This window comes from Zootoca vivipara, chromosome 8 (assembly GCF_965207765.1).
Source record: "Zootoca vivipara chromosome 8, rZooViv2.hap1.1, whole genome shotgun sequence".
NCBI lineage: Eukaryota > Metazoa > Chordata > Lepidosauria > Squamata > Lacertidae > Zootoca > Zootoca vivipara.
The window spans coordinates 26563099-26590038 of record NC_142591.1 but is presented as its reverse complement, the minus strand read 5'-3'; the positions used below and the strand labels follow the sequence as shown (position 1 = coordinate 26590038).

Sequence of the window (26940 nt, the reverse complement as noted above, 5' to 3'; positions counted from 1 at the left end):
CCTTGGCTTGGGGGTGACATAACTCCATACCTTTCAGCATTTCTCCAATGAAAATAGGGGTGTCCTAAGGAAAAGTGGAAACATTCTGGGATCAAATCAGAAACCAGGATGGCTTCTGTAAATCCAGGCCTGTCCCTGGAAAATAGGGGCACTTGGAGGTCTGGAACACACTCTTCCTGAGATTTGCATGCTGAGATTGAGGGAAAGAGACAGGAGACTGGAAGGCTGGCCCCACATTTAAAAACTAGGGAGAGAGAGAGAAGAAGAAGAGTAGAAATAGCTTCCAGGCACGGTGGATATCTGTGTGAAGAATGTGCGTCAATGGTTCGTAACTCAGAGACCCGCAAAGCAGTGATTATTAAATTGAGGAGGACATTTGTTGAGGTTGATGCGCCTCAGGCAATTGTGCTACCCCAGATATCACATGAAAGAAGGGCACTTGTTATAAAACACCCTCCCGGACTGAATTCATGCCTAATGTGAACAAAGCTCTTATATCTAATCAGACCACTGTTCCATCTAGCTCAGTATTGTCCACACTGACTGGCAGCACCCCTCCAGTCAGTTTGGAACAAGGAGTCTTTCTTAGCCCAGCCTGGAGTGGCCAGGGATTGAGCATAGGAGTTTCTGCGTTCAAAGCAGGCGCTCTGCCAATCTTTTAGTTCTCTGTGACCTATAAGCTATTCACATGTTGCATTGTTTTCATATCAGGGAACTTTCGAATAAGAAATAAACACACTCAATGCCTTATATTCCTTGTGCCGCGAGGCACAAGGAATATAAGGCATTGCAAGCAACCTGACGTAAGGCTTATGCAAGGTCCTGTCTAAGGGGGAGCGGTGGAGAGAATGGAATTTTTAAGTTGGGGTGATGACAGTTAAAACGGCTTTTCCTGAGGCAGCTTTTCCAGAGTCTCCTCTGTTCAGATAACATGGTTGGGGAGACAGTAAGGAGCCCTTGTAGGCTGAATACTTTATTTGGGCTATGTCTTTCCTCCTGATTTAAGAACCTCAAGGCTGTGGATAATAAATATTTGACTGAAACAACTTGAGCTTTCATTAAATGAATAAAACCATTCCATTCTAAATTCAATTCCTTTTTATTTTTATTTTTGTATAATATGGGGCTGGGGAACCAGTGGCTCTCTAGACTAGGGTTTCCCAAACTTGGGTCCCCAGCTGTTTTTGGACTACAACTCCCATCATCCATAGCTAGCAGAACCAGTGGTCAGGGATGATGGGAACTGTAGTCCAAAATCAGCAGCAAACCCAAGTTTGGGAAACCCTGCTCTAGATGTTGGCTGGGGAGCCAGAGGCCCATCAGACCTAGCTAGTGATGAGAATTGTAGTCCAACCAGGAGAGCCCTAGTCTAATCACTGTGACAAAGAACACAGTGACTAAGCTGACCTCTGTGAGCAGGAATGGGCCTTTTTTTGTTTCTCCCTTCCTGGCATAGCTCCTTGCATCCTATAGGAAGCTGCTTCTGAAGGCTGGGAGACCCTATGGAAAAGGATGGGATGTAGGCCAAAGGGTTTCAGCATAAAGAGAGAAAATCTGTAAAGTCGGCCATCTTGGATCCAAACTGAAGCACTTTAGACTGGGGACTTAAGCTACATTTTCATCTTCCTTCCCCCTTCTTCTTCTTTTAAACCTGATCCAGTTCACTGCTGCACACCTCACAGCATCTTGGCTGCAGGAAGACTGCACCACCACTTCTGGAAATGAGTGTTTATATCAACCTGAATAAAAAAATTCCTTCAGTAGCACCTTAAAGACCAACTAAGTTTTTATTTTGGTATGAGCTTTCGTGTGCATGCACACTTCTTCAGATACACAGATACACACCCTGAGGGTCATCTTGTTCAACCTCCTGCAATGCAGCAATCTCAACTAAAGCATCCGTGACACTTGGCCATCTAACCTCTGCTTAAAACACTTCCCAGGAAGTAGAATCCACCACTTCCCAAGGGAGGCCGTTCCACTGTCCAACAGCTCTTACAACCAGAAAATTCTTTCTGATGTTTCGTTGGAATCTCCTTTCTTGTAACTTGAAGCCATTGGTTCAGGTCCTCCCCTCCAGAGCAGGAGAAAACAAGATTGCACTGCCTTCCATGAATATTTGAAGATGACTATCATATCTCCTTTCAGTCTCCTCTTTACCAGGCCAAACATACCCAGCTCCCTCAACCCTTCCTAACGCAACTTGGTTTCCAGACTCTTGATCATCTTGGTCGCCCTCCTCTGCACACATTCCAGCTTGTCAATATCCTTCTTAAACTCTGGTGCCCAGTACAAGGCAGAATAGAGTGGTACTATTCTTTCCCTTGATCTTGACACAACCTGCTGGAACAGGCCAATGCAATTACCAACAAGTGGTCTTTAGAAGCCTACTGCTCCCAAAATAATAACAGCCTGGCATGAGGGTGTACAACTTTCTAAGTCCTGCAACGTCCTTGGGGCTGATGCTCTCTATTGCAAGAAAGAGCAGCTGGAAGAGAGTTGCTGCTCCGACTCAAAGAAATGCACTTCTTTGAGCGCAGCAGCCAAACAATCGCCTCCTCAGCATCCTAAGTAACCAAAGGCCTTGTGAGGAAGAGAACACGAGGCTCACATCATCATTTGTCCTGTCAGCCAAATTGAAATATGACATGCCTATTATTAGTACGGGGCTTGTTTGTTTTTTAAATAGATTGCTGCTGTTCCGTTTCTTCATTTTCGTGCTTTAGAAAACCTGGCATTTCAGAACTGGCTTCAGCCACCACCGTGTTGCTAAATTGGTTGAGAGGTGCCCTCTTGTGGTGAACCAACACAGAAAGCCTGGTCTTTTAATTGTAGTAATTTTGCTAGCAGGAAACCCCCCAGTCACGTTATACATTGTGTGGACATGCCTCTTCCCCTAGAAAATGATGTGAATCTATCAAGGGGCTTTCTGAAAATTTTTGGCTGAGTAGGACCCTCTAAACCTACCTTAAATTTTGCTTCACACAAAAGCCAGTTACTCATTAATCCCTTCTTTACTGATGTCATCAGAATAATCCCATGCCATCTACTTAGACGTAACTTCTATTGAATACAGGACTGCAACCTAAAATACAGAACCCCCATCTGTTGAGTGTCAGCAATGGCAGTCAGGAGCAGGTTGGCAATAAATCACACAGCATCTTTATTCAAGGAAACACGGTCAACTCAGAAGGCCAGGCCTAGTGAGTACAGCAGCTTGTCCTGATAGATCTTGTCCCTATGAGGCAGTTGGTAGGGACTGAAGGCCTCCACCTTCCCACCGTTGTCTAAGTGTCCTCCTCCTCCAGGTCCTTCCCAAGCAATCTGAGACTGTGTCGCCTGTCTTTGTTCCCCCCTCTTCATAACTCTTCTGGTTCTGGGAGACCAGAGGAATGGGGAGCTTGACGCAGCAGGAGGGGAAAGACACCTATGGCTCTTCACCAGCCTGACTCATCTCTGCCTCGTTCCCCCCCCCCCTCTCCAGCCTCTGCTTCTGTCTCTGCTTCTGGGCTTCTCTCTACCACAGACTCTGCCCACTCACTAAACCCAGTTATTTCTTCAACTTCCAACACCTCCTCCTCCCAGTCTTCTCCCTCTAACCACTCATTGTTGTCCCATCACCTGGCTCTGAGCCTTCTTCCCTTGGGGGCTCCCTAGCTGGCGCCTCTCACCACTCCTCTGAATCCAGCCAGTCCTTGAAATTGAAATAGTTCCAGCCTCAATTTAAACCTAATTTGTTCCAATTTTAAGGAGGCTTCTATCAACAGACGATTTTGTTGCGGTCTTAATTTCATAGTATTTTCCCAGCTAAGCTTTGGAACATAAATTAACAGATAACCAAACAGCAGCCTTCTCCCTCCCCCTTTTTATTAAAGCAGAAGCTTCAGTATCTATGTACATCATCTAAGTAATCCCCCTAGTAAATGTCAGGGCTTGCTAATATTAAATAATTAGTGTATTTATTGCTGCCTTGATTTTTTTAGATAAGGTTTGAGAAAGCATGAAATTAATAACACAAAGTTGAAAAGAGCTGTCTACAGCCAGTCATCAAGTCATTTATATAATTTTCCCTTTATTGCTTCAGGCTAGCTGTGTTTGAATTGCTGTGTGGGGAGCTACTGGCGCTGGCTGCAACCTTGCAGGCTGCTGATTATCCGAGGTGCCCTCTTCTGATTTGGCTATTATACAGAGGGAACAGACAGATTTGCTCATTTCCAACCTGTGTCAGTTTGGCGGGCCATTCTGCCAGATCTTTTCAGCAATGATTTAAAAATGCACCGACAAAACTATGTGGGGGAAGTTATTTGTTGAAATAAAAGCAGTTACCGTGTTTCTCATATTATAAGACATGTCTTATATTTATTTTTTCCTCAAAAAAACACACTATGGCTTATTTTCAAGGGATGTCTTATTTTTTTCCTCCTCCTCCTGCCGCGGCCAGCATTGCTGCTGCGCCTATCACTATGTCTTATTTTCGGGGTATGGCTTATATTCCTTGAATGCTTAAAAATCCTGCTATGGCTTATTTTATGGGTATGTCTTAAAATATGAGAAACAGGGTACTGGACAAAACACTTTCAGATATCCAGAGCTGGCGCTGCTCAATCTTTTCACGGGAGATAATACCCCTGATGCAAATCCCTACTAAGGTACAGTGGTGCCTCGCTAGACGAATTTAATTCGTTCCACGGGTCTTTTCTTATAACGAAAAATTCGTCTAGCGAATCCCATAGGAATGCATTGAAATTTTTTATTTTTTATTTGCCCATAGGAACACATTAATTGAATTTCAATGCATTCCTATGGGAAACCGCAATTCGCTAGACGAATTTTTCATAAAGCAAATTCGTCTAGCGAGGCAACCTCCGCTCGAAAAATCCTTTCGTTAAGCAGAAATTCCATTAAGCAGGGCATTCGTTAAGCGAGGCACCACTGTATCTCTTAGTGGCAGCCTGGCTCATAATGAGATACAGGAAGAAGGTAGGGGGGAACTTCTTTGTACAAACCGGTGTAATAAATTAGGGTGAATAATGCTTGTGGGAAGTTAGCACAACGTATGAATGATAAGGGATGCGGGTGGCACAGTGGTCTAAACCACAGAACCTAGGGCTTGCCGATCAGAAGGTTGGCAGTTCAAATCCCTGCGATGGGGTGAGCTCCCGTTGCTCGGTCCCAGCTCCTGCCCACCTAGCAGTTCGAAAGCATATCAAAGTGCAAGTAGATAAATAGGGACCACTCCAGCGGGAAGGTAAACAGCATTTCCGTGCGCTGCTCTGGTTCACCAGAAGCAGCTTTGTCATGCTGGCCACGTAACCCAGAAGCTGTCTGCGGACAAACGCCGGCTCCCTCAGCCTATAGAGCAAGATGAGCATGCAACCCCAGAGTCGTCTGCGACTCGACCTAATGGTCAGGGGTCCCTTTACCTTACCTTTTTATGAAGCATAAAGACTCTTGCAACTGACTGGTGCAGGTTTATTATGACTAAAAATGAAAATAAAGGATTCCCCTCACATTCTAAAAACTTTAGGTTAGCATGAGCTGTAGGGTAGAAACTTAGGTTATTTTGGATGTGTTGCCTAAACTCCATCTTCTGGGTTAGAGTGGGATATTTTATGTATGATATTGTTATAATGTTACAAGAATCTATTTAAAAAAAAACATTTATCACAAAAACATGCATTTAGAATGTCATCTTGTTTAGCATTGTAGGAAAAACAATTGTTGTGGCCTCTCCTGGCCTGAGATTGCCTGGCCAGTTATTCATGCTCCTGTTACATGCGAGTTAGATTACCGCAATGTGTTGCTTGTGGGACTGCCATTTAGCTCCAAGACATTCCTTTGGTCCAAATAATGCCGGACTCCCAGCCTCAGTGCCACTGCCTGGCTGTCAGAAAGCCTTGCTGATCCACTTGCCAACCACCCAGAGACCTACCAGTAAATCCCAATCTACCTTCTGCCTACTCCGGCTCCAAACCTTTGGAAGTGGGCACACCATAAATGAATTGGTGTACAAAAAAAATCCAGATGCAAAACGTTTGGGCACCCATATCGAGCTGGGTTATTTACATTTTATTTGTCAAGTTACTGGTGGAGTCAGATTTAAGTTAAGAAATAATAATTAAAAAAAGAGGAAATAGTTAGCATGATGGAATCAGAACACACAAAAACATTTGGTACAGTATACATATTTAACCTATGAGCACAGGGAGCCTCATGTGTTGTTACTGCGGCCACCTACGTATAATGCTGGCCATGACTGATGTTGGAACATCTGCAGGTGTAAACTAATTCACTGCGAATGTCACCGGAAGCAGCAAAACTATCAGCTGTGATGCAGTGAACGGCATATCCCAGAGATGACTGCAACTGCAGTGCTGTGAATGTAGGATTCAGACTGTGTTATTTTACAAGGCTACCAGGTATTTCCACAATGTGACATCCACTAGTTGCACCGTGGTAGAGACAAAGGAGTATTTTGTAAGCAAATGGATCTTAAATGCAATCCTCATTTTTTTTTGGGGGGGGGAAGGGGAGGAATAATATCTACTATTATTTCCATTTATGTCTGCATGCTGAGTGTTTACCCAACTCATCTGCAGACGTCGTAAGGATGTCGGCAGTTAGCAGGTCAAACTACTTAATGCCATAGTCATTAAAATGGTTGCGATACTAACAGAGGAAGCGGCAAACATAAAACTCTCAACTCCCTTGCATGTATTAAAATTCCATAATGTTTGAAGAAAAGATGAGCAACAGCTGAAAATGGTAAGGGTGAGTTTTCTTAAACGGGTCCAGATGAAAGAGCTTGAATTTTAGGTGAAACGGGGGACAAAGAGCAGGTTTGTTGGTTTTTTAAGGCAAAATTCCCAGTTGCAAAACACGTGTCACAATGGGACACTATGTGCAGTTACATGCACGATGCCACTCTTGCAAGTGGCAAGCTATATAGAGAGCCCATGCCCCTATCCCCTATGGAAGCACTTTCACATAGTCACTTGCCAATGCTTGCATGGGCCAAAAGCTGCAACCCTCTGTCGTTATTATTGAGTAAGCAGCAGTGAGAAGGGCGGTAAATTTCCAAAGTAAACCTGCACGGAATTTCACTGGGTCACACATAACTTCCACAAGCCTTGGTGATGCAACGTGCTCTACGTTTGTGAAGAAAACCCTTTATCTGCTAAAGGTGCAATTTATTTTAACTCAACTGCACAACTTCAATCTACTCCAGCTAGCCTTTGTGGCTAGAACCTGCCTCTGCTTCTTATGTGACTGAGTCAACTCAGTCATTGATCAGTTTGAAGAGTAGCTGCAGTTTGGTAACCTTTCCATTAGTCTTTGGGCAAGTCCAAACACTGGTGCAGGTTTGTGAACGATAACGTTGTTGTTGTTTGTGCCAAATGCAAGCTTGCATTAAGGAGAAACAGAATGGATCTGCTTGAGGTTGCCCACTTTGGCGCCAGAGAAGCATTTTGGCCTCCCCCTACTCAACTACCTCAATCCACTGCCATTGAAAGCTCTTCAATCTCTGCTTTGGGGCTGTTTGTGGGCCTGGGAGAATCTTGAGGTCATTGCTACCTGCTCTTTACGGCATGAGTCCATGGCGTCACATCTCCCCACCAATGCTTCCATAAAGAAAGGAATACTTCCAGCTCAAGAGAACACCCCTTCTCCTCCAACCAGACTTCCAGGGATCTTCCCTCAGCCTTTTTGGGGACTCTGACTGACATCACAATTCATTTGAGAACCTTTTAGCACAGGCTGGGGAACCTCGGGCCGTCCAGATGTCATTGGATTCCAGCTCCCATCAAGCCCAGTCAGCACAGCCAATGATCAAGGGTGATGGTAGCCCACCAACATCTGGAGGGCCGAAGGTTCTCCATCTCTGTTTTTGCTCGTGAACTCAGCACACATCTAACGTGCATAGTATTTCAACCAAACTCTTCACCACAGCCAAGCTTGACTGGGATGCAGGAGGGGGCTCGGCGGGAAGAGTACTCGGTCTGTTAAAGGATTGGATAATCCAAAAGGCGGAAGCTACTTGGTGTGGACCAAGCATGTGATGCGCAAACATAGCTAGAAGAGTGCTACATCGTCGGCAGGCGCAGTGCTACTGGTATGAAACAGACTGGGGCAGCAGGATTGCTTAACATTCTCCATTTTCCAAAAGGTCAGGAGGAAATGATTACAGGTGTCAAGAAGCAGTGAGCTGGACAAGAGATACCAATCTAGCCAGAAGGGCACCATGTCAACAAGCTTTCCCTGAGCCCTCTGCGTCACACTGCTGAATGCTGGATCGGAGGAAAATCTAGGCAAGCAATAAGTCCTCATCATCTCCGAAGAGAGGCGGCGAGGTCATTACAGCCCTGTACAGCCACAATTTTGCCCACTCCTGAAACTGCCCGGTGGATGATCCATTCCTTGGTTCAGAGGGAACAGATAACAAGCACTAGCTTTCCAGCCATGCAGCTAGGGTACGGATATTTAACCAAGCTGCAGGAGGGGTATCTGGTGCCCCTTCCGCAACTTTGAATGAAATGAATCCTAGCTTCCTCCCTATGCGAAGCCTTTTCGGAATATCTATTACAGAGAAAAACAAGAGCCATCAGAAACAGGATAAAAACTTCAAACAGGGGTCACCAACGCGGCACCCGCAGGCCTTTCGGGGAGCTGCTCCGCTTGCCTCCACCGAAGTCTTGAAGGAAGCATTTTACAGGAGCCAATAGAATAGGTTACAGTAGGGGCATGGTTACATTACACGGGGGGTGTGGTGCTCACGAGTTTCACAAATTCGAAAATGTCTGGTGAACCCTGAAAATCAGCAGGTGCAACACGAGTCTAATGGGAGGCAGGGAACAATCGGTCATTGGCTTTCATGGACAAATAAGTTTTGAGCTTCCTTTTTTTTTTTTTTAAAAAAAAGACGATATCATCCAGTGGACTGTTGTTATATAAATCTGATAAGGCAACCATTTGTGGGACGGATTGGGAGGGGGGAGAAAATGAGGCAGATTAGTCTGAAAACAACTGGCATTATTTAATTTCAAGTATTTCCTCCCACCACATCCACCTTAAAGAAGCCAGTTGCAGAAATATTTTTTGATACGCCAGGGTTTTCATTTGCAATGTCTTCAGATTTAAGAGCATCGTTTTTTTACGTGCACAGACCCAGGTTTGCTGTCGTGCAGTACATGAAACAGGCCTGCACTGCCATGTTCATTACATGCTCCAATAGGTATTAATTAAAAACAGAACAGAGAGGAACTTCCAAGAAAAGGAAAAAAAAAGATCAGGGCAACCACTTCAGAGGGTGGGAAGATAGGAGCCATTGATGGGTTGGTGAATACTGTCATCTTCAAATTGCTTTTTGCTTTTCCAAAGGGTGTCCACAGGTAACTAGACAAGGAACAAACCAAAACCCCAAACAAACGAGGCTCTTGACGCAAATGTTAGACTCCGAAGGAGTGTCACTCAAGGTTGCTGTTCAAGATGAGGAGTCTATAGATAAGAGTCTTCAGGAGGGCTTGATTTCAGCTGCTATCAAGCATTAAGACACTTTTCCGTAGCCCCTGCTGAGCAAAACTGCAAGGAGTTGAACAAGAAGTAAGTCAACACAACTCAACAAGACACATCCTGGAGTTGAAGGAAAAGTCAGCCAATGAGCATCGTGGGAGCGGGGGGGGGGCATCATCAAAGTCAGTATCAGTTATCTTCTGCTACAGTTACAGGTGCTAGTTGTATGCATTTAGCAATATTGAAGGCAGTGTCAATCAAGTGGGGGCTCCCTTTGCCCAAAGGCAAAGCAGAAGCATTTGCTAAACTGATCATTTGTTTGAGGAACAAAAAAAGATGCAAAGGTCCCAGTCAATAGGGCGAGACTATGGTTAAAAAGCTCCCCCCCCCCAGAGGTTTGTCAGTAACTCGTTTCAACTGATTTTTGGTGCAAAGGATGCAAAAAGAAGAAGCTTACTTCAAACCAATTAGTTAGTGCCTTAAAAAAAAAAAGACATTCCATGAAAGGCTTGTAACAGATGCTCCTGTCCTCTCTCTATTAGGGAAATAAGAAAGGATTTGACGACACATACACACTCGTGCACAAGCCTGATGAGATCTTAAGATTAAAAGCAAAGTAGAGCAAGGAACTGCTGTGCATTGAAATGAAAGTGCTGTGTTTCATTGCCCAATTATGTTTAAGTCAGTTGTCAAAGCCTCCGCATGAGCCTAACAGTGAATTTAGCCTATGGACAGAGGCACCCTTTTAGGTCACTGACCAAAGCAGAACACCCTTGTGTAAGTGGGTAAGGCTCAAGGAAAGACACATTTCCTCTTTGCAAGACGTAGAAATGAAGGGTCGCAAGAGATGCCGCCCGCGATGAGTTGCAGTCCTATACAAAAGCAGTCGGTAACCATCTTCAGCTTTGGGAAGCTCATCCACAGATTCACGCTGGGCCTAACCATGGAGGAACAGATCCAGGAGTGCCACTCCCTGCCAACTCTTCTCCAGAGCAGGGAGGAGCTATTTCTGTTCCGCTCTCCCCTTTTCTCCTCGGTCCCATCTTGCTCTCCATTAAAATCTCGCTGGAACCTCTTCTGAAGCAGTATTATAGTTAAATTCCAGGAGTAAAGGAATTCAAAGACTTGGCCGTCCTCATTTGGCGTATCAGCAGCACCAACCTACTAAGCCACAGAGGAGTCGCTGGCTGCCCATCTCTTGAGGATTGCCCAGGAAGCCCCAATTAAGTTGCTTCTTCAGCAGGTGCCCTTCGCTGCCGGGCAGATCTCCTCTGCGGAGTGGGGGGCACATCCTGCTCTGCTTCTGGCTCAACCACGGCGTTGTCCCCTTGTTGAGATCCTGTGTCTCCTATCAGCTCTCGTAAGAACCGGAACTGCGATAGGAAGAGGTGCCAGACAACGTACCAACCTGCAGAAGGTGCCAGGAAAGGGGGGAAAAAGTTGATGTTGTGAACATCTACATAGAAAAACAAAAAGAGGCTGTGCCAGGGCAACTAAGCACCCACCCACCACACCCACATTGCCCCATACACGAATAGATGTTGTATGTGTAGATGTTTATGTTACCTTTGGCACACACAGAAAGCTTAAGTGCCAGTGTGATGTAGCTGCTAGACTGTCGGGCTGTGACAGAGAAGACCCAGGTTCAAGTCCCCACTCCACACATCATCATCATCATCACAACCATTATTATTTTATATACCGCTTAATCAGCAAAGTGGCTTCTAAGCAGTTTCCAAGTATAAAAGACAATTACAAAATTTTAACGCGTGTTAATTGAAAATATACAATAAATACACACAGTTCCATCAAAACATCGAACATTTTAAACGTGCAATATTTTAATAAACATTTTAAACATGCACATTTAAAATGCGCAATAAAACAAGCCTGTTAAAACGGCGTAACAATTAAAGCAGGAGGTTGGAGTCAAGAGATCGGAGGCATGCTTGTCTAAACTGATATGTCTCCAAGTGCCAGTAGGATGATAAAACTTCAGAGGCAGTGCTATTTTCCTACAAAAGGAGGTGCCGGAAATCACTGTGAACATCTCCCTTGTTCTCTTAGAATGGCAATGGCACCCAACTGAGAGGTGCCGGAACTGAGTTCCTGTAAGTTCCCCGGGGGTGGGGGTGGGGAAGCCCTGTTGCCCTGTTCAGAGGACTGTTGTAAGGATAAAATGCAGAGATGGGAACATGTGTGCTGCCTTCAGCTCCCTGAAGGAAAGGGAAGACAACCCATCTAACTGTTGAGAATCGGCTTGGTATAGTGGTTAGAGTGTCAAACTAGGCCCAGGGAGACCAGAAAGCTGTATGAATCCAGACTGTAAAATCCATAGATTTCAAGTCAGTGATAAAAGAAACTGAAAGGCAGATTGTCAAAAAGGACAGCTGCACTGCAAAAGGAAACATAGCGACAGTAAAAGCGAGCAACCCTGAAGGCTGGTTGTTAAAGGCTTTCAGGTGCTCACATCAATTTTTGTGGTTTTACAATCCCTTGTTTTCCCTATCCAGTTACACCTCCTGGTTGCTGTGTTAAAAAAACAACAACAACTATGCCACAGATCACTTGTCCGCAGGAAGCAAATACTATTTTGTCACAAGACACCACCTAATGTTCAAAGCCTTTGGTGGTTTGCTGGGAAGAAGCCCCTTTTACCCAACACCCAAATGCTGAAAGAGTTAAGCTCGAGCACGTCACCTGGAAAAGCAGCAAAGCAAAAGTAAACAAAACCCAGCATCTTTTAAAAGGACAGGTGTGTTGTAGTGCACCTGCCAAATTTCTCCAGGGGCACAAGCAGCTGCTTTCGGTTATTGGCAATGAAATAATCCGGAACACCTCATCTCAGCATCTGAGGATAAGCAGCTGTATCCATGTGGGTCACAGCAGGACCACAGCAACACAAGAAGAGGAGGGCAAGCACTGTAGAACGCAACTCCCTTGACAAGTCTGCGTTCTATTCCAGACTTCCGGTCTGGTCGCCATTGGGATCGGCGGGGGATTCTCGATCTCCGAGATCCCCGAGTGTTACAGAGAGGGGGGAATGCCACCCGAGCGAGGTGGCGCCCCGGAGAACCCCTGGACTGGGCTGTCCAGGGACGTGGTACCCGGCAGAGCTCCTCAAAGTCGCGGTCGCTGCGAGTAACCCCCCCTTTTTAGGGGGTGAAGTCCGCAGGCGGCGCGCGACGGAGCCTTGGGAAGATACGCTCACTCTGTGGCGCAAAGCTCCGAGCCGACTCCAATTGAGCACCAGATGCCTCCAAAATCAAGATTCGATCTACAAGTAAGACTCTATTTTTTTTATTCGGGAAAATTTGGACTTGGGGGTGGAATTTAAAGAAGACGGAGGTCGTTCCCCCCCTTCACTGAGGCTTTCTAGACGCAATTACCGAGCCTGCAGCTATTAAGCGGAAACGGGACTTGGAATCGTCCTAAAAATAGCAAGTAGGAGTTCTCCCCTGTGGTCAGCAGAGCCAAGGGGAGACGATTTCATTTCATAAGACTGGTTTTCTGCAAAATTGGTTTTGTTTTCTTTGAGTGGCGACCCCTTCGGAAACCGGGTGGCGGGAATCTGGAGCCCTGGTTATTGAATTTAAGATATGTCTCCGACACTTCTGCCCGAACGCCATATTGAAATTTGAGAGGACAAAGGAAATCCCCAGACTAAACAACATCACAAGATGGGAGAGAATGGACTACAAAGAGTCTGGGGAAAAATCTACGAAATTTTTGAAGGAGTAAAAGAGTATAAAAGGATTACAAAGTCATGCCTTGAGACACAGCAACAACTTCTCTCCATTGACAATAAGGAAAAACAAGAGGACAATTTAGAGGATGACAAAAACACTGACACAAAGGTGACAGGACAAGAGGCGAAGAAGTTTTGGATCGAAGCGCAAGCGGTGAGAGAGGTTGCGCAGGACCTAGATTGCTACCAAGGAGCTCCAATGTGCAAAGAAATCCAGGAGCTGTCTCTCCTAGTGAGAGGAGGAGAGCTGGCTCCAGGGAAAAACAACCAAGTGATGGCCCGGAGTTGAACCTCCTCAGTGAGAGAGGGGAGGGTAGGTCCGGGCGATGGACATGAACAATGGGGGCGACAGAAGGGTTGCTGGGAAGAAGAGATGGGGTTGGCGTGGGCGAGAGACGGAATAGGCTGAGTGTCAGAGGACATTATAACTAAGAGACGGATAACACGGTTTTGATGTGGACTGTTTAAAGATGCTGGTCAGGTCGTCCGGAGAAGGGCACCCGGGTGAAGGAGGGTGATCTTTTGTATGGAGTTAAAATAATAAATGTTTTTTTTTCTGTTAGAATTTATTAGAAATAGAGATTTGAGGAGATTTTTAGGGGAAACAGGAAGCTAAAGGGGATTATTATAGAATCAAAGTGTGGGGAATATAATTGATGGGATTTATTGTAATTTGATATTATAAGAATTTATTTAAGATAATTGAATTAATGCAAAGAATTAGAAAAATTGCCAAAATGGGATATAATATGACCTGGGAAGGACGGAACGGGGAAGTCAAAGTTTAATACAATGGTTTATATTAGATGTTTAATTTTTATAAAAATTCTTTTTTCTTTTTTCCTGATATTTTTTGCTTTTTTTGTATGTTTTTTTTCTTTTTCTTTTTTTTCTTCTCTCTTTTTCTCTTTTGTGCTAAAGATATAAAGTGGATGTGAAGATATACTGATTTGATTTGTAATGTTGGAAAACTCAATAAATATTATTGTAAAAAAAAAAAGTCTGCGTTCTATTCCTAGAATCAAAGATCTGGGAAGAACCTTGCAGGAGGAGCGATGCCCCCCACCTCTCAAGGCAGGCTGTTCCATTGGCTAACAGTACTTGTCACTAGGTAGTTACACCTAATGTTGGCTGAGATCAGTTACAGTACCCTGTAACATCCACCCACTGGTTCTAGCCCTGCCCTGTGGAGTAACAGGGAGCAAGCCACCTTCTGTGTGTGGCAACCTTTCAGATATTTGATGGCCACTCCTAATTCCAGCCCAAGACATTCTGCTCCCTGCCCATATTCTTTAGCAACATGAATTTAAATTTAGATTTCCCACTGTCCACAAGCTTTTGTTTGCCATCGATGAAGGCCTTCAGTGAATACATAAAAGGTCAGGAAATTACATTCCATGAATGATACAAACTGTGCTAGGTGAAAATTTGAAAAGATTTCCAGTTTCAGGTATTAACAATACTGTATAGATTTCCCCGCCAAACTTGATGCCACGTTCAAAATGCTTTTTCGAAGCAACTCTAAAAGGTCTAGGATTTGCATTAAAAGGAGAACATTTCCACCAGGTTGTGCTTCATCTATCACTTGTGTACTACTGTTAGTTGCAAAAGCTGCACTTGGCAATTTTCTACCCAACTCTTGTTGGGAGAGGAATCTTGCAACTTACGTGGGGGTTACTTTCTGGGGATCGCACCTAAAGCCAAAATTGTGTATGGTCAAAACCCATCGGCTTCAATGGTAGGTGGGATTGCCAAAGCCATTTTTCCTGGAACCTCAACCCCTTTATTATTTATCTATATCGCCATGTATGTAAAGCTGAATGCGCACAAATAAATGCATGTAAGTTGCATGCTTACTGTATTTAACAGGCGTTTGAACACAAGCTGTGTGTCTCCATGAATTGTGAGAGGATCAGAATGTGGTGGGGAATCTCCTGTCAAGAAGGGAACCCCTTCCCCATTCCATATAAAGCCATCTGGACACTTACTTAACAATAGCCACAGGATAGCGTCCTCCAATGCACCAGAGGCAGGCATGTCATTCTGTCTAATGATAAGGGTCCAGCTCCACTGCTATCATATCACCCCTTAAGTGTCTTGGAAGTCAAAACATGCACAGCTTTTTCAGCCACTTATTTGCCTCCACCCCCCAATTTTATAAACCATGCCTCCATTTCAAAAAACGCTGCATATGTATGAATTTAACATCTACAGCTGTAAATTTTGTTCTACAAGAAAGTGCTTTCAATTCGACCCACGTGGGTATTGAAACAAAAACATTCACGGCAATTTAGTCATACAGGCCCAAAATCTTGCAAGTGTCTTATTTTAATGCACCAGGTGCTGTGGCTTCATTGCAAATGTAAAAACCCTGCAGGGATCACTAACTTCTGTCATTGTCACATACCATCACCAGCGATAAGGCAGTGGGAAGGGAGCAGTGATGCCTAAGGGTTGTGAAGGATCCATATTTCTGGATCAAGGAGTTTGGAGCTGCGAGAAAGCTGTTGGTTCAGCAATGAATGCCCAGATCAAATGGCTCTCTGCTGGCAGCGTGGAGATCTGCTGGGGCACTGCTCCCCTTTCTCCTCCTTTTAGGAGACCTCAGGGTTCAGCTGGGCAGGACTGAACCCAGACAATAGGCTGAGTCCTAAGAGACTGCAGAATGTGACACCCCTCTAAGCTTAGTAAGTCTTGGTTCAGCACTTGGTTCAACATTCCTTTCATTTTTATGAAGAGCTGCCTTATACCAGATCAGACTGTCCATCTAGCCAAGGACTGCCTAACCCCGAGGGCCCCATCCGCACTATCCATTTAAAGCAGCACCGTACCACCTTAAACAGCCATGGCTTCGCCCAAAGAATCCTGGGAAGTGTAGTTTACAAAGGTGCTGAGAATTCTTAGGAGGCCTCAAAGTGCAACAATTCCCAGAATTCCAAGGGAAGAGCGACCACCTATTAAAATCACCCAGAGAACTGTCCTTCTGTGAGGGGAACAGGGGTCTCCTAACAACTCTCTAGCACAGGCACCCCCAAACTTCGGCCCTCCAGATGTTTTGGACTACAATTCCCATCATCCTTGACCACTGGTCCTGTTAGCTAGGGATCATGGGAGTTGTAGGCCAAAACATCTGGAGGGCCGCAGATTGGGGATGTTTGCTCTAGCAACCTTAAGGAACTACAGCTCCCAGGATTCGTTGGGAGAAGTCATGGCTACTTAAGGTGGTATAATATTGCTTTAAATATGGGCAGCAGCTTCCCGCATTACCTGCTACCTGATCCTTTTAACCAGAGGTGCCAGTAACTGTGCCCCCCGCCCCCCAAAGTGGTGCACATGCTCATCCCACTATCATCCTGCCAGGCAAGTTTCTTTCAATGCTTTGGCCAGTTGCAAAACCTGTATGATTAGAGATAAAACAGGGCAAAAATAAATGGATGCCAGCTATCATAGCACCTGCAGCTGTCTTAAAAACCACCAACTGCTTCCAATCAAGCCCAAAGCTCTTAAGTGTTAAATAACTGTCATTCAGATAACAGAGACCCTTCTTAACTTCATTCCTGGCTATTTTTGGAAACTGCCATTCAATCATTGAGGATGATTCCTTATTGCTGCTGTTTTGGAACTATACGCTACTGCCTGGACACCAAGATAGAACCCATCTAGCAAACTTCCACTCCACCAAAGTCCTTTTTATCAGTTTGGTCTTTTGAAAAGAAATCTAGATACCATAATCAACTCTGATGACATCTCACAATCTCAGTTGGAATTATATTTTTAGTAAGTGTTTATGTTTTCATCTTTTCTTAAGTAAAAAAGGAAAAGGTGACCATATTCTTTCCTCCACTCACCTGCTTCACCACAAATCCAGGGTGTGTGTGTGTCCCTAACACACGCACACAATTAGAGCAACAGGTTTAACGTGAATCTGTTTAAGGGCCTCTTGTCAGAATACGGTACTCACCCCTAATAAGTGTGTGGCTTGTTTATTTTTATGTCTATTGCTTATATTTATATCCTGCCTTTTTTCTAAGGAGCTCAAGGAAACATATGCTGTTCTCCCCTTCTGTTTTATTATTAGAACAACCACCCCGTGAGGTAGGTAAGGATGAGGGTCAATGGCTGGCCCAAAGATCACCCAGCAACCTTCCTGGCTGGGTGGGAATTTGAACCCACAACCCCCCAGGCTTATTGCAGCACTTGTGGCTTTCTAGCTGGATCACCATGAGGATGATAATTTAGCATCATTCCCAAAATCAAAGCGGACAAAGAAAGGCTGGGAAAATCAGAATTGTTTCATGCTATTGCACCTTTCTCTTCTTTCCACCACAGGAAAGGGAACGGAGAGAGAGGAGAAAGGCAAGACACTGCTGGTTACTGGAAGATAGATAAATAGAAAAAGTACTCACCGCAAAGCACTAGCAGCAGAAAGCAAGCGAGGGCGGCCACGACGACCAACAAGGACAGGCCAATGCTTTGCCACATTTTCGCAACTAAGAGCTGGGGCTTTGCTCTTCACGGTTCCCTTGGGTTAACTGCGGGAAAGGCGACGAGAAGGAGAAAGGCGACAGCCACATCGCTGCCCGCCAGGAGTGGGGAATCCACCGCCACAAGCAAACGGATAGACTGGAGCGCGCTTGTCCCCTTTCCCGAGGGCTTCGCGCTGGCAATCAAGAGGCAGGGAGTTCCGCAGGGCGAGGGTTCCCGGAGACCCTAGATCGAAGGAGCTCGAAGGGTGGAACAGGGGAATAAATGAAGCCCAAACTACACGGATTAAAAATTAGTCAGGGCAAGGGTCTCCCAGGGCTTTGCGGAGTTAAGACAGCAAGAGAAGCGGCGGCGAGCGGTGGTCCCGAAAGGGAGACGTGCAGCTGAGAGTGGGCAGAGCGCTATTTCCTCCCGGCCCGGAGGCTGAGAGGCGGCAGCTCCATCGCTCCTTCCGCGGGGGGAGGAAGGGCGCCAACACCGTCGCCCCCCTCCACCAGCCGCAGAGTGGTTTCTCCCCCCCCCCGAAAACACCCCCGGCAGCCGCAAAAAAAAAGAGCCGGGCGAAGGAGGGAGGGAGCTCAGCCTCCCATCACCCGGACATGGCTCTCTCTCTTTTCTCCGGACTCTTCAGCGAAGGCATCATGGGAAGTGTGGTTTTAACGTAGAGGTGAGCGCCCTGGCGGCGCACGGAAGGAAGAGAGCGACTGGGACTTCGATTCCCATCGGGCCTTGCGGGTGAAGGCCCGCCTTCCCCGCGCTTGGCGCAAGTTGATTGAAAGACACGGGGGCGGGGAAAAGAATTGTTATACTGTAGATCCAAATCAGGGCAGTGGTTTTCTAAATCAGGGCAGTAGTTCTCCAAATCGCTTCGGATGGCTGTGGAGAGCGTTTTAGATATATATAAAAAATTGAACTTTGAGTATCTTTGCAAGGGAGGAGGATGGAAGAAAAAGCAGAAAACCATGCCCCCTGTTAACTTGGTTGGCCACAGACCCCAGTGTCCAGTAGACACCCAGGTTGAATATCTTCATGCAACAGTTAAATTCGCTGGGTTACAAACACAGCTTTATTAATCGTGAAAGGATAGCATGGAATTTGAGAGGGTTGATGAATACTTTTAAAAGCAACATACGTAAGAATGAATATATCACAAACATAAATGTCACTACTAACAAGCATAGCGTACTAGGTTGCCAAATACAAAAATTGGACAGAGTGCTCGTGCTTATTAGGGCTGCCAACTTATTAACAACCATGCTTAAAATTGAATGGTTTTGGATATGGTTATTTTCTTGGATCTTAATTATTGGTTTTGGTAGATTTTATGTACTGCATTATTCTAAAGCAGTTAGTCACACACACTGATGAATTAAAGCAGATTAGCAGAGATTAAATCCTGCCACTTTGGCTGTGCAAACCTGTTCCCTCCTGAGAACAAGGCACATAGCCAAGGCAGGATTAAAATCTGTAGTTCTGCTGATCAGCTGATGTCACCACTGACATATCTGATGGGCAGGTGAGTGTGCTTTGAGGGAAATGGCCTCATGGATCCTCTGGCAGGCCAAGACTGGCCCAGTCTTAACTCCCTACCCTGAGTTAAATCAAATAGTAAAAAGGTAAAGGGACCCCTGACCATTAGGTCTAGTCGTGACCAACTCTGGGGTTCATCTTGTGTTATTGGCTGAGGGAGCCGGCGTACAGATTCCAGGTCATGTGTCCAGCATGACGAAGCCGCTTCTGGAGAACCAGAGCAGCACACGGAAATGCCGTTTACCTTCCTGCTTGGAGTGGTACCTATTTATCTACTTGCACTTTGACGTGCTTTCGAACTGCTAGGTTGGCAGGAGCTGGGACCAAGCAACGGGAGCTCACCCCGTCACAGGGATTCGAACCACCAACCTTCTGATCGGCAAGCCCTAGGCTCTGTGGTTTAACCCACAGCGCCACCCGCATCCCTGTATGTTATCCTCAGTAGGCATGTGCAATATAAATGAGTAAACATGAACATTTTTTTAAAAAACTATCGGGACTTAAACTGCCAATGCTATACTCACCTACCTGTACGTTCCACTGAACACAATGGGGTTTACTTCATAGATATAGACATATGTTTGTATCATTTATTTTTATTTTATTTGGCTGCTGAAAGAGCTCATTCGGTAGAGCATTAGACTCTTAATCTTCGAGCCCCATGTTGGGCAACAAATTATTGCAGTGTAGGGGGTTGGACTAGGTGACCCTCATGGTCCCTTCCAACTCTATGTCCCACCTTTCTCCTAGTACAGGATGCAAGGTGGCTCACAGCATGAATTAAAACAAATCCAGCTACAAACAATCAGTGGAAATATTTTGAAAAGCACAATTAAATAAGTAACCATATTAAAGTCAGCACTAGGGGGGAAAACTTAAAACTATTTAAAAGCACATGAAGAATAAGAAAGTAAGTACAGTGGTGCCTCGCTTAACGAATGCCCTGCTTAACGAAATTTCCGCTTAACGAAAGGATTTTTTCGAGTGGAGGTTGCCTCGCTAGACGAATTCGTTTTATGAAAAATTCATCTAGCGAATCGCGGTTTCCCATAGGAATGCATTGAAATTCAATTAATGCGTTTCTATGGGCAAAAAAAAAAATCAAAAAAAATTCAATGCATTCCTATGGGATTCGCTTGACGAATTTTTCGTTATAAGAAAAGACCCGTGGAATGAATTAAATTCGTCTAGCGAGGCACCACTGTACAACATCCACCCTCAGAAGACCTAGCCACAACAGGCAGTTGGTGGCCAAATGCCTATCTCAAGAAATAAGTGTCTGCCAGTGAAAGGAAAACAAATCCTATATGTGTTTGTGTTTCGTTATGATAACATAAAATGGATAAGAAGGCAGCTGTTAATCCACTCCAACACACTGAATAGACGGGGTCACATTCAGTTGACAGCCTCCAATGATTCATGCCAGGGTAGCTAAGGACAGCGGCAACCTTGTTTCTGATTAATGATTTTCCACGGAGCAGTTGTTGTCCTTAACCTCAATGCCTTGTGTTTGTTTAGTATATAATGTGGCAGCAGGATCTAGGAAACCCTTTGTGACCTGGCGTTTTCATTTCTATGCCTTGAGGAAGGCAACAAGAATTCACGTTACGTGGTATTTGCAGTTTGGCTTCTGTCCATTTCTGACACAGCAGCAAAGCGCTAGGTCCTCTCTCTCAAAATAATATTCACTGCTGTGTGCGCCCCAGTCTCTGAGCAGCGAGAAAATTCAGGGGTGCCAGCGCATTCCTCGCATTTGGTTTCCTTGGAATAAAGGGGACCAGAGATTATAACACATGCTTTTACTTACACATACATCCAGGCTGAGTATAAGTTGGAAGGTCTCACAGCATTAACATTCCAACAAATCTTGCTCTCCGGTTGGGTTTCTAGGAGGAGGGGCGAAAGGCATGGCTTTTGTTTCAGCACAGAGAGCAAGTCAGACCTCTGCGTCTTCCCAGCTAGTCTTCCCAGAGCAGACAAGACTGGTCCTTGGCCTATTGTTCTCTTACATCTGGTATACCTTGATCTACAGCCAGGTGAGGGAGTTAAGGCCTGCCTCATTTTCTGGAAGTGCCACTAAGCTTGTTGTTTCTATGGCAGCACACCCTGTGCTTGGACAACTCTTTTTGTTATGTAAAAAAGAGTCTTAACAGGCTTGTCTTGGGCCATTAGCTTAACAAAGAGATTGTCTTAAATGTAATATTTCCCCCCTAAAACATACAGTATATATTACATTACATTCCTTTACCATTCTCATTCCTTTGCTTATGCAGTGGAACCTTGATTTTCGAGCATCTCTGAAGCTGAACGGTTCAAAACCCGAACAACGAAAACCCGGAAGTGAATGCTTCCATTTTCGAATGCGCTTTGGAAGTTGAACGGCTTCCGAGGCACATTCCACCATTTTCTCAATGGAATTTGCCGACCACCCATTGAGCCTTGGTTGTTGAATGTTTCGGAAGTCGAATGGTTTTCCGGAACAGATTACGTTTGACACCTGAGGTACCACTGTATTTCAAGTCCTGCCTATGATTTCATTTGACTATAGTATTTTCTAAGATAGTCTGAGAAGGGTCTCCATTCCTCAAAAACCGTTTTGTCTCTTATTTTTGCTCTCAATTTTGCCATCTCCACATAGTCCAATAGTTTTAAAGTCAATTCTCTTGTGTTGGAACTTCTTATTTCCATTTCTGCACATACAGAATTCTGGCTGCAGTGGTAGCATACATAAACAATTTAACCAGATTTGTTTTTTTGGGGGGGGGGGGCTCTGCCCCTATTATTCCCAAAAGAAATGCTTCAGACCTTTTGTGAATAACTATTTAAAACATCTTCTTCAATTTCCCAAAGCCTGCTTTTTTTTTACAAGTCCACCACATATGAAAAAATGTCCCTTCAGACCTTTCAAAATTTACTTGATAAAAGTCTTATACATCTTGGTCAGTTTATTAGGTGTTAAATACCACCTGTATATTTTCCTTGAACGTATAACAGACAGTGAATTCCATATCTACTTCCCACAACTTTTCCCAGGCAGCCATATCAATATTATTCCCCAAATCTTTAGCCTGATGTATAATTGCTGACTTAAGCAGTTCGTCTTTCATTTCCCATTCTAATAACATTTTATACATTTTCAAAATCAGCTTTTCTTTACCTTCTAACAGTCTTAATTCATTTTCAGATCATTGTTCTATAAAGCCAAATATCCTATATTTCTTAAATACTGGGTAATTCATTTACTTGGTGATGTTGAAGCCATCATGTCACTGAATCCTGCACTTCTCCAGTAAACCTTAATATATCCCTGTATGTACCCCATTCTGCTTTCAGCATGTTATTCCATTTTCACGACTTTCCCCTAACTTTTAATTTCCCATACATGATATTTGAACTTTCTGGGCAATGCATTTCTATCAAGAATCAAGTCTACTCTCTTGCTGAATTCTCCCCCTGGCATGGGAGTTGTGAGAATGCCGTAGGGGTCCTGAAACATGCATGGCATATGTTCTTGGAAGAATCCAAATTGCTGGCACTCAGCCAGGGGCGGGGATGCTTTGGCCCTCCAGATGTTCCTGGACTACAGAGGCCGTCATCCTTAACCATTGGCCATGCTGGGTAGAGCTGGTGGAAGTTGGTGCCCAACAACATCTGGAGGGACAGAACTCTTCACCTAAACATTGACTCAAGGAGGAGAGTGCTATAATTCAAAAGCCCACTAAGGGGCAGCATAGACTCATCAACATCCAACCAAGACGATCTAAGTGGCTGAACAGAGCTTGCTGCATGCCGAGGTACCTTGGGATACCCTCAAGGTGGGATGTTACTCGGTAACTAAATACAGGTTCATTAACAACACACTGCAGGTTCATCAAGTTGCCTCAGCTATGGCCCTTTCGTGGTTTGTCTAGGGCAATTTGCTTAAGCTCTAAGGTGGTCTGATTACTTCTTCTGAGGCTTTGCTTTTTCTGTTACTTTTTGCTTCTTTTTTGTCTTGATTTTGATTTACTCGTTATTTGCTTTACTATGTATTCATAGTGAGCTACTGTAAAGGCATATGTTGCATTAGTCAGGTGCGGTCTTGCCCTCGGGTATCCTATCCCCCCAAAAAGTGCTCAACGTTTTTGCACAGAGGACCTTGAATTTCGGATGAAGCACAGAGGTCAAACTAGGACAGAGGTTACACATGAACGGTTTGATGAATAAGCAATTAAAGTAGGCTCAATGGAAAGCTGCTTATTTTCAAAAGTATAGCAACCCGCATAATTTATGTCATGTGGCACGAAAATCATGTGAACGAGTGCCAAAAACCGTATCTATAAATCCATCCTGAGATTGTGCATTGTCTCTAGAACTTCTCCATGCAAATCAGCCTGGGAACAACAGCTTACAGATTATTATTTTATTTTTCAGTGGCACCACTCCTTATGAGCTGTTCCCCTTTTTAGCGATGGCTGATGGTTGGGGTGCCTCCCTTCCATAGGTGCACACGGGGAAAGAAGGATGGTTGGACACCAGTTTTGCATAGGCACCTTATCGGTATATCAATCCAGAAGTCTGCAAAAATGACAAGGCACCCTCCAAACCACTGTCCGCAAGTGTTCAGTCAAATGGAGGGCTGTAAGTATGGGACACGGGTGGTGCTGTGGTCTAAAACACAGAGCTAGGGCTTGCTGATTAGAAGGTTGGCAGTTTGAATCCCCGCAATGGGGTGAGCTCTTGTTGCTCTGTCCCTGCTCCTGCCAACCTAGCAGTGCAAGTAGATAAATAGGTACCGCTCCAATGGGAAGGTAAAAGGTGTTTCCGTGTGCTGCTCTGGTTTGCCAGAAGTGGCTTAGTCATGCTGGCCACATGACCCGGAAGCTGTACGCTGGCTTCCTCGGCTAGTAAAGCGAGATGAGCGCCGCAACTCCAGAGTCGTCTGCGACTGGACCTAACAGTCAGGGGTTCCTATACCTTTACCTTTAAGTAGGTACTATGTTGTTGCTGCGAGCCAGACATCTTGGAGAGTGAAGTCAAATGGGCCTTAGAAAGCATTGCTAATAACAAGGCCAGTGGAAGTGATGATATTCCAGCTGAACTATTTAAAATTTTAAAAGATGATGCTGTTAAGGTGCTACACCCAATATGCCAGCAAGTTTGGAAAACTCAGCAATGGCCAGAGGATTGGAGAAGATCAGTCTACATCCCAATTCCAAAGAAGGGCAGTGCCAAAGAATGCTCCAACTACCGCACAATTGCGCTCATTTCACACGCTAGCAAGGTTATGCTTAAAATTCTACAAGGCAGGCTTAGGCAGTATGTGGACCGAGAACTCCCAGAAGTGCAAGCTGGATTTCGAAGGGGCAGAGGAACCAGAGACCAAATAGCAAACATGCGCTGGATTATGGAGAAAGCTAGAGAGTTCCAGAAAAATGTCTACTTCTGCTTCATTGACTATGCAAAAGCCTTTGACTGTGTCGACCACAGCAAACTATGGCAAGTTCTTAAAGAAATGGGAGTGCCTGATCACCTCATCTGTCTCCTGAGAAATCTCTATGTGGGACAAGAAGCTACAGTTAGAACTGGATATGGAACAACTGATTGGTTCAAAATTGGGAAAGGAGTACGACAAGGTTGTATATTGTCTCCCTGCTTATTTAACTTATATGCATAATTCATCATGCGAAAGGCTGGACTAGATGAATCCCAAGCCGGAATTAAGATTGCTGGAAGAAATATCAACAACCTCAGATATGCAGATGACACAACCTTGATGGCAGAAAGTGAGGAGGAATTAAAGAACCTTTTAATGAGGGTGAAAGAGGAGAGCGCAAAATATGGTCTGAAGCTCAACATCAAAAAAACCAAGATCATGGCCACTGGTCCCATCACCTCCTGGCAAATAGAAGGGGAAGAAATGGAGGCAGTGAGAGATTTTACTTTCTTGGGCTCCTTGATCACTGCAGATGGTGGCAGCAGTCACGAAATTAAAAGACGCCTGCTTCTTGGGAGAAAAGCAATGACAAACCTAGACAGCATCTTAAAAAGCAGAGACATCACCTTGCCTACAAAGGTCCGTATAGTTAAAGCTATGGTTTTCCCAGTAGTGATGTATGGAAGTGAGAGCTGGACCATAAAGAAGGCTGATCGCCGAAGAATTGATGCTTTTGAATTATGGTGCTGGAGGAGACTCTTGAGAGTCCCATGGACTGCAAGAAGATCAAACCTATCCATTCTTAAGGAAATCAGCCCTGAGTGCTCACTGGAAGGACAGATCGTGAAGCTGAGGCTACAATACTTTGGCCACCTCATGAGAAGATAAGAATCCTTGGAAAAGACCTTGATGTTGGGAAAGATGGAGGGCACTAGGAGAAGGGGACGACAGAGGACGAGATGGTTGGACAGTGTTCTCGAAGCTACGAACATGAGTTTGACCAAACTGCGGGAGGCAGTGGAAGACAGGAGTGCCTGGCGTGCTATGGTCCATGGGGTCACGAAGAGTCGGACACGACTAAACGACTAAACAACAACAACAACATGTTGTTGCTGCAGCACAAGTTGTTACCAGTTTGCACTTTACACAGTTCCACAAGCCAGCCACCACACCTACACATTGCGCCACAGCAGATGCCCTCAGGTCCCTTGGAAACATGTGTAAGGACAAGTGTGTGTTTCTGGCTGAGCACTCCAGTAGTGGTAGTTAATTTTGTCACACCCATGTGCTCGAGGACCAGCATGTTTGGCAGAGGACCATAATAAGGTGGCTGCTTACATAAGGCAGCTTCTATGTCAGAGATTGTGTCCAGAGACTATGTTCAGTGGCCCTGGACCTCCTCCAGAGTCCGGCACCAATCAGCAGAAGATTTTTTAAAAATGTAGAGTGCTAAAGAGGCACAGGAAATATACAGTAGACAGAGAAAGTAGACTGCATTCCTAGAGCACCAGGAATGGGTACCTTTCTTTCGCAATAAAATTAATTAAAATGGGAGGTAATAAGCTGAATGTATATGTATTAATTCAATTATGCATTTAAGCACCAAACCTGGAAAAAAATAAGAAAAAATCAATAAATAATGAACTGGGAGATGGAATTAGAGGAAGGTTCCATCAGAAATGAACAGCAGTGAAATCAAAAAGGCAAATGAGGGGCAGAGGGGTGAGGCCTTGTGATGAAGGAATGCATAATGCCAAACAGGTAGAATTTTGAGAGGAGGATCAAAACAGAGATAACTGAAGAACTTTGATGTGGAAGGTGCATGCTGCCAGGCAAATTACCATGTAATCAGTTCTGCATTACTGCCAGTTAGTTGAAAGATGGATTTTGACGGTGTGGATGAGACCTTGGTCCCCCCCCCCCCAGTGGTGATTTTGTAGAAGAAAAATCTTAGGGGGAAAGGAAACTGAACAGGCAACAGCAGCAAAACAAACTGCCCAATATCCCAAAATAAAGTTTCCTTAGCAAGCAAGGAAAGTGAATCCTGTGTTAGCACTGCATCTAAAAGCAAGACCAAATAAAAGCTGGCAGCAATCGAAAGGCAGAGGTGGAATACAACAAAAATCAATATGACTTCCCCGTTAGAGCTCTGATGGAAACCCAGCTGTGTCAATCTGATACAAGCACACAGTTTAAAAGTCATGCCCAGAAAACTGCAGGGAAGATTGCCCTATCCTTTGCCTGGCAAGTG

General features: G+C 44.8%; 1 protein-coding gene and 1 long non-coding RNA gene across 2 annotated transcripts; one reads left to right on the top strand and one right to left on the bottom strand.

The window, feature by feature from the left end:
• Positions 1-842: 842 nt before the first annotated feature.
• On the top strand, positions 843-8900 carry LOC148684775 (uncharacterized). Its single transcript, XR_015951375.1, has 2 exons — positions 843-4321; positions 4559-8900. It is a non-coding gene; the product is annotated as an uncharacterized LOC148684775 (long non-coding RNA).
• On the bottom strand, positions 6035-18366 carry SMIM13 (small integral membrane protein 13). Its single transcript, XM_035126078.3, has 2 exons — positions 17665-18366; positions 6035-10918 (listed from the first exon to the last, which is right to left on the bottom strand). Exons 1-2 carry the CDS (start codon positions 17738-17740, stop codon positions 10734-10736), a joined length of 261 nt encoding a protein of 86 aa, XP_034981969.1. The 5' UTR covers positions 17741-18366; the 3' UTR covers positions 6035-10733.
• Positions 18367-26940: the final 8574 nt, after the last annotated feature.

Bases quoted from the DNA above. Each gene is read 5' to 3' on its own strand.
- SMIM13 (XM_035126078.3), bottom strand. From the start codon at position 17,740: ATGTGGCAAAGCATTGGCCTGTCCTTGTTGGTCGTCGTGGCCGCCCTC. The intron at 10,919-17,664 runs GTGAGTACTTTT...CACCTTCTGCAG, and splicing joins TCTGCTGCTAGTGCTTTGCG to GTTGGTACGTTGTCTGGCAC.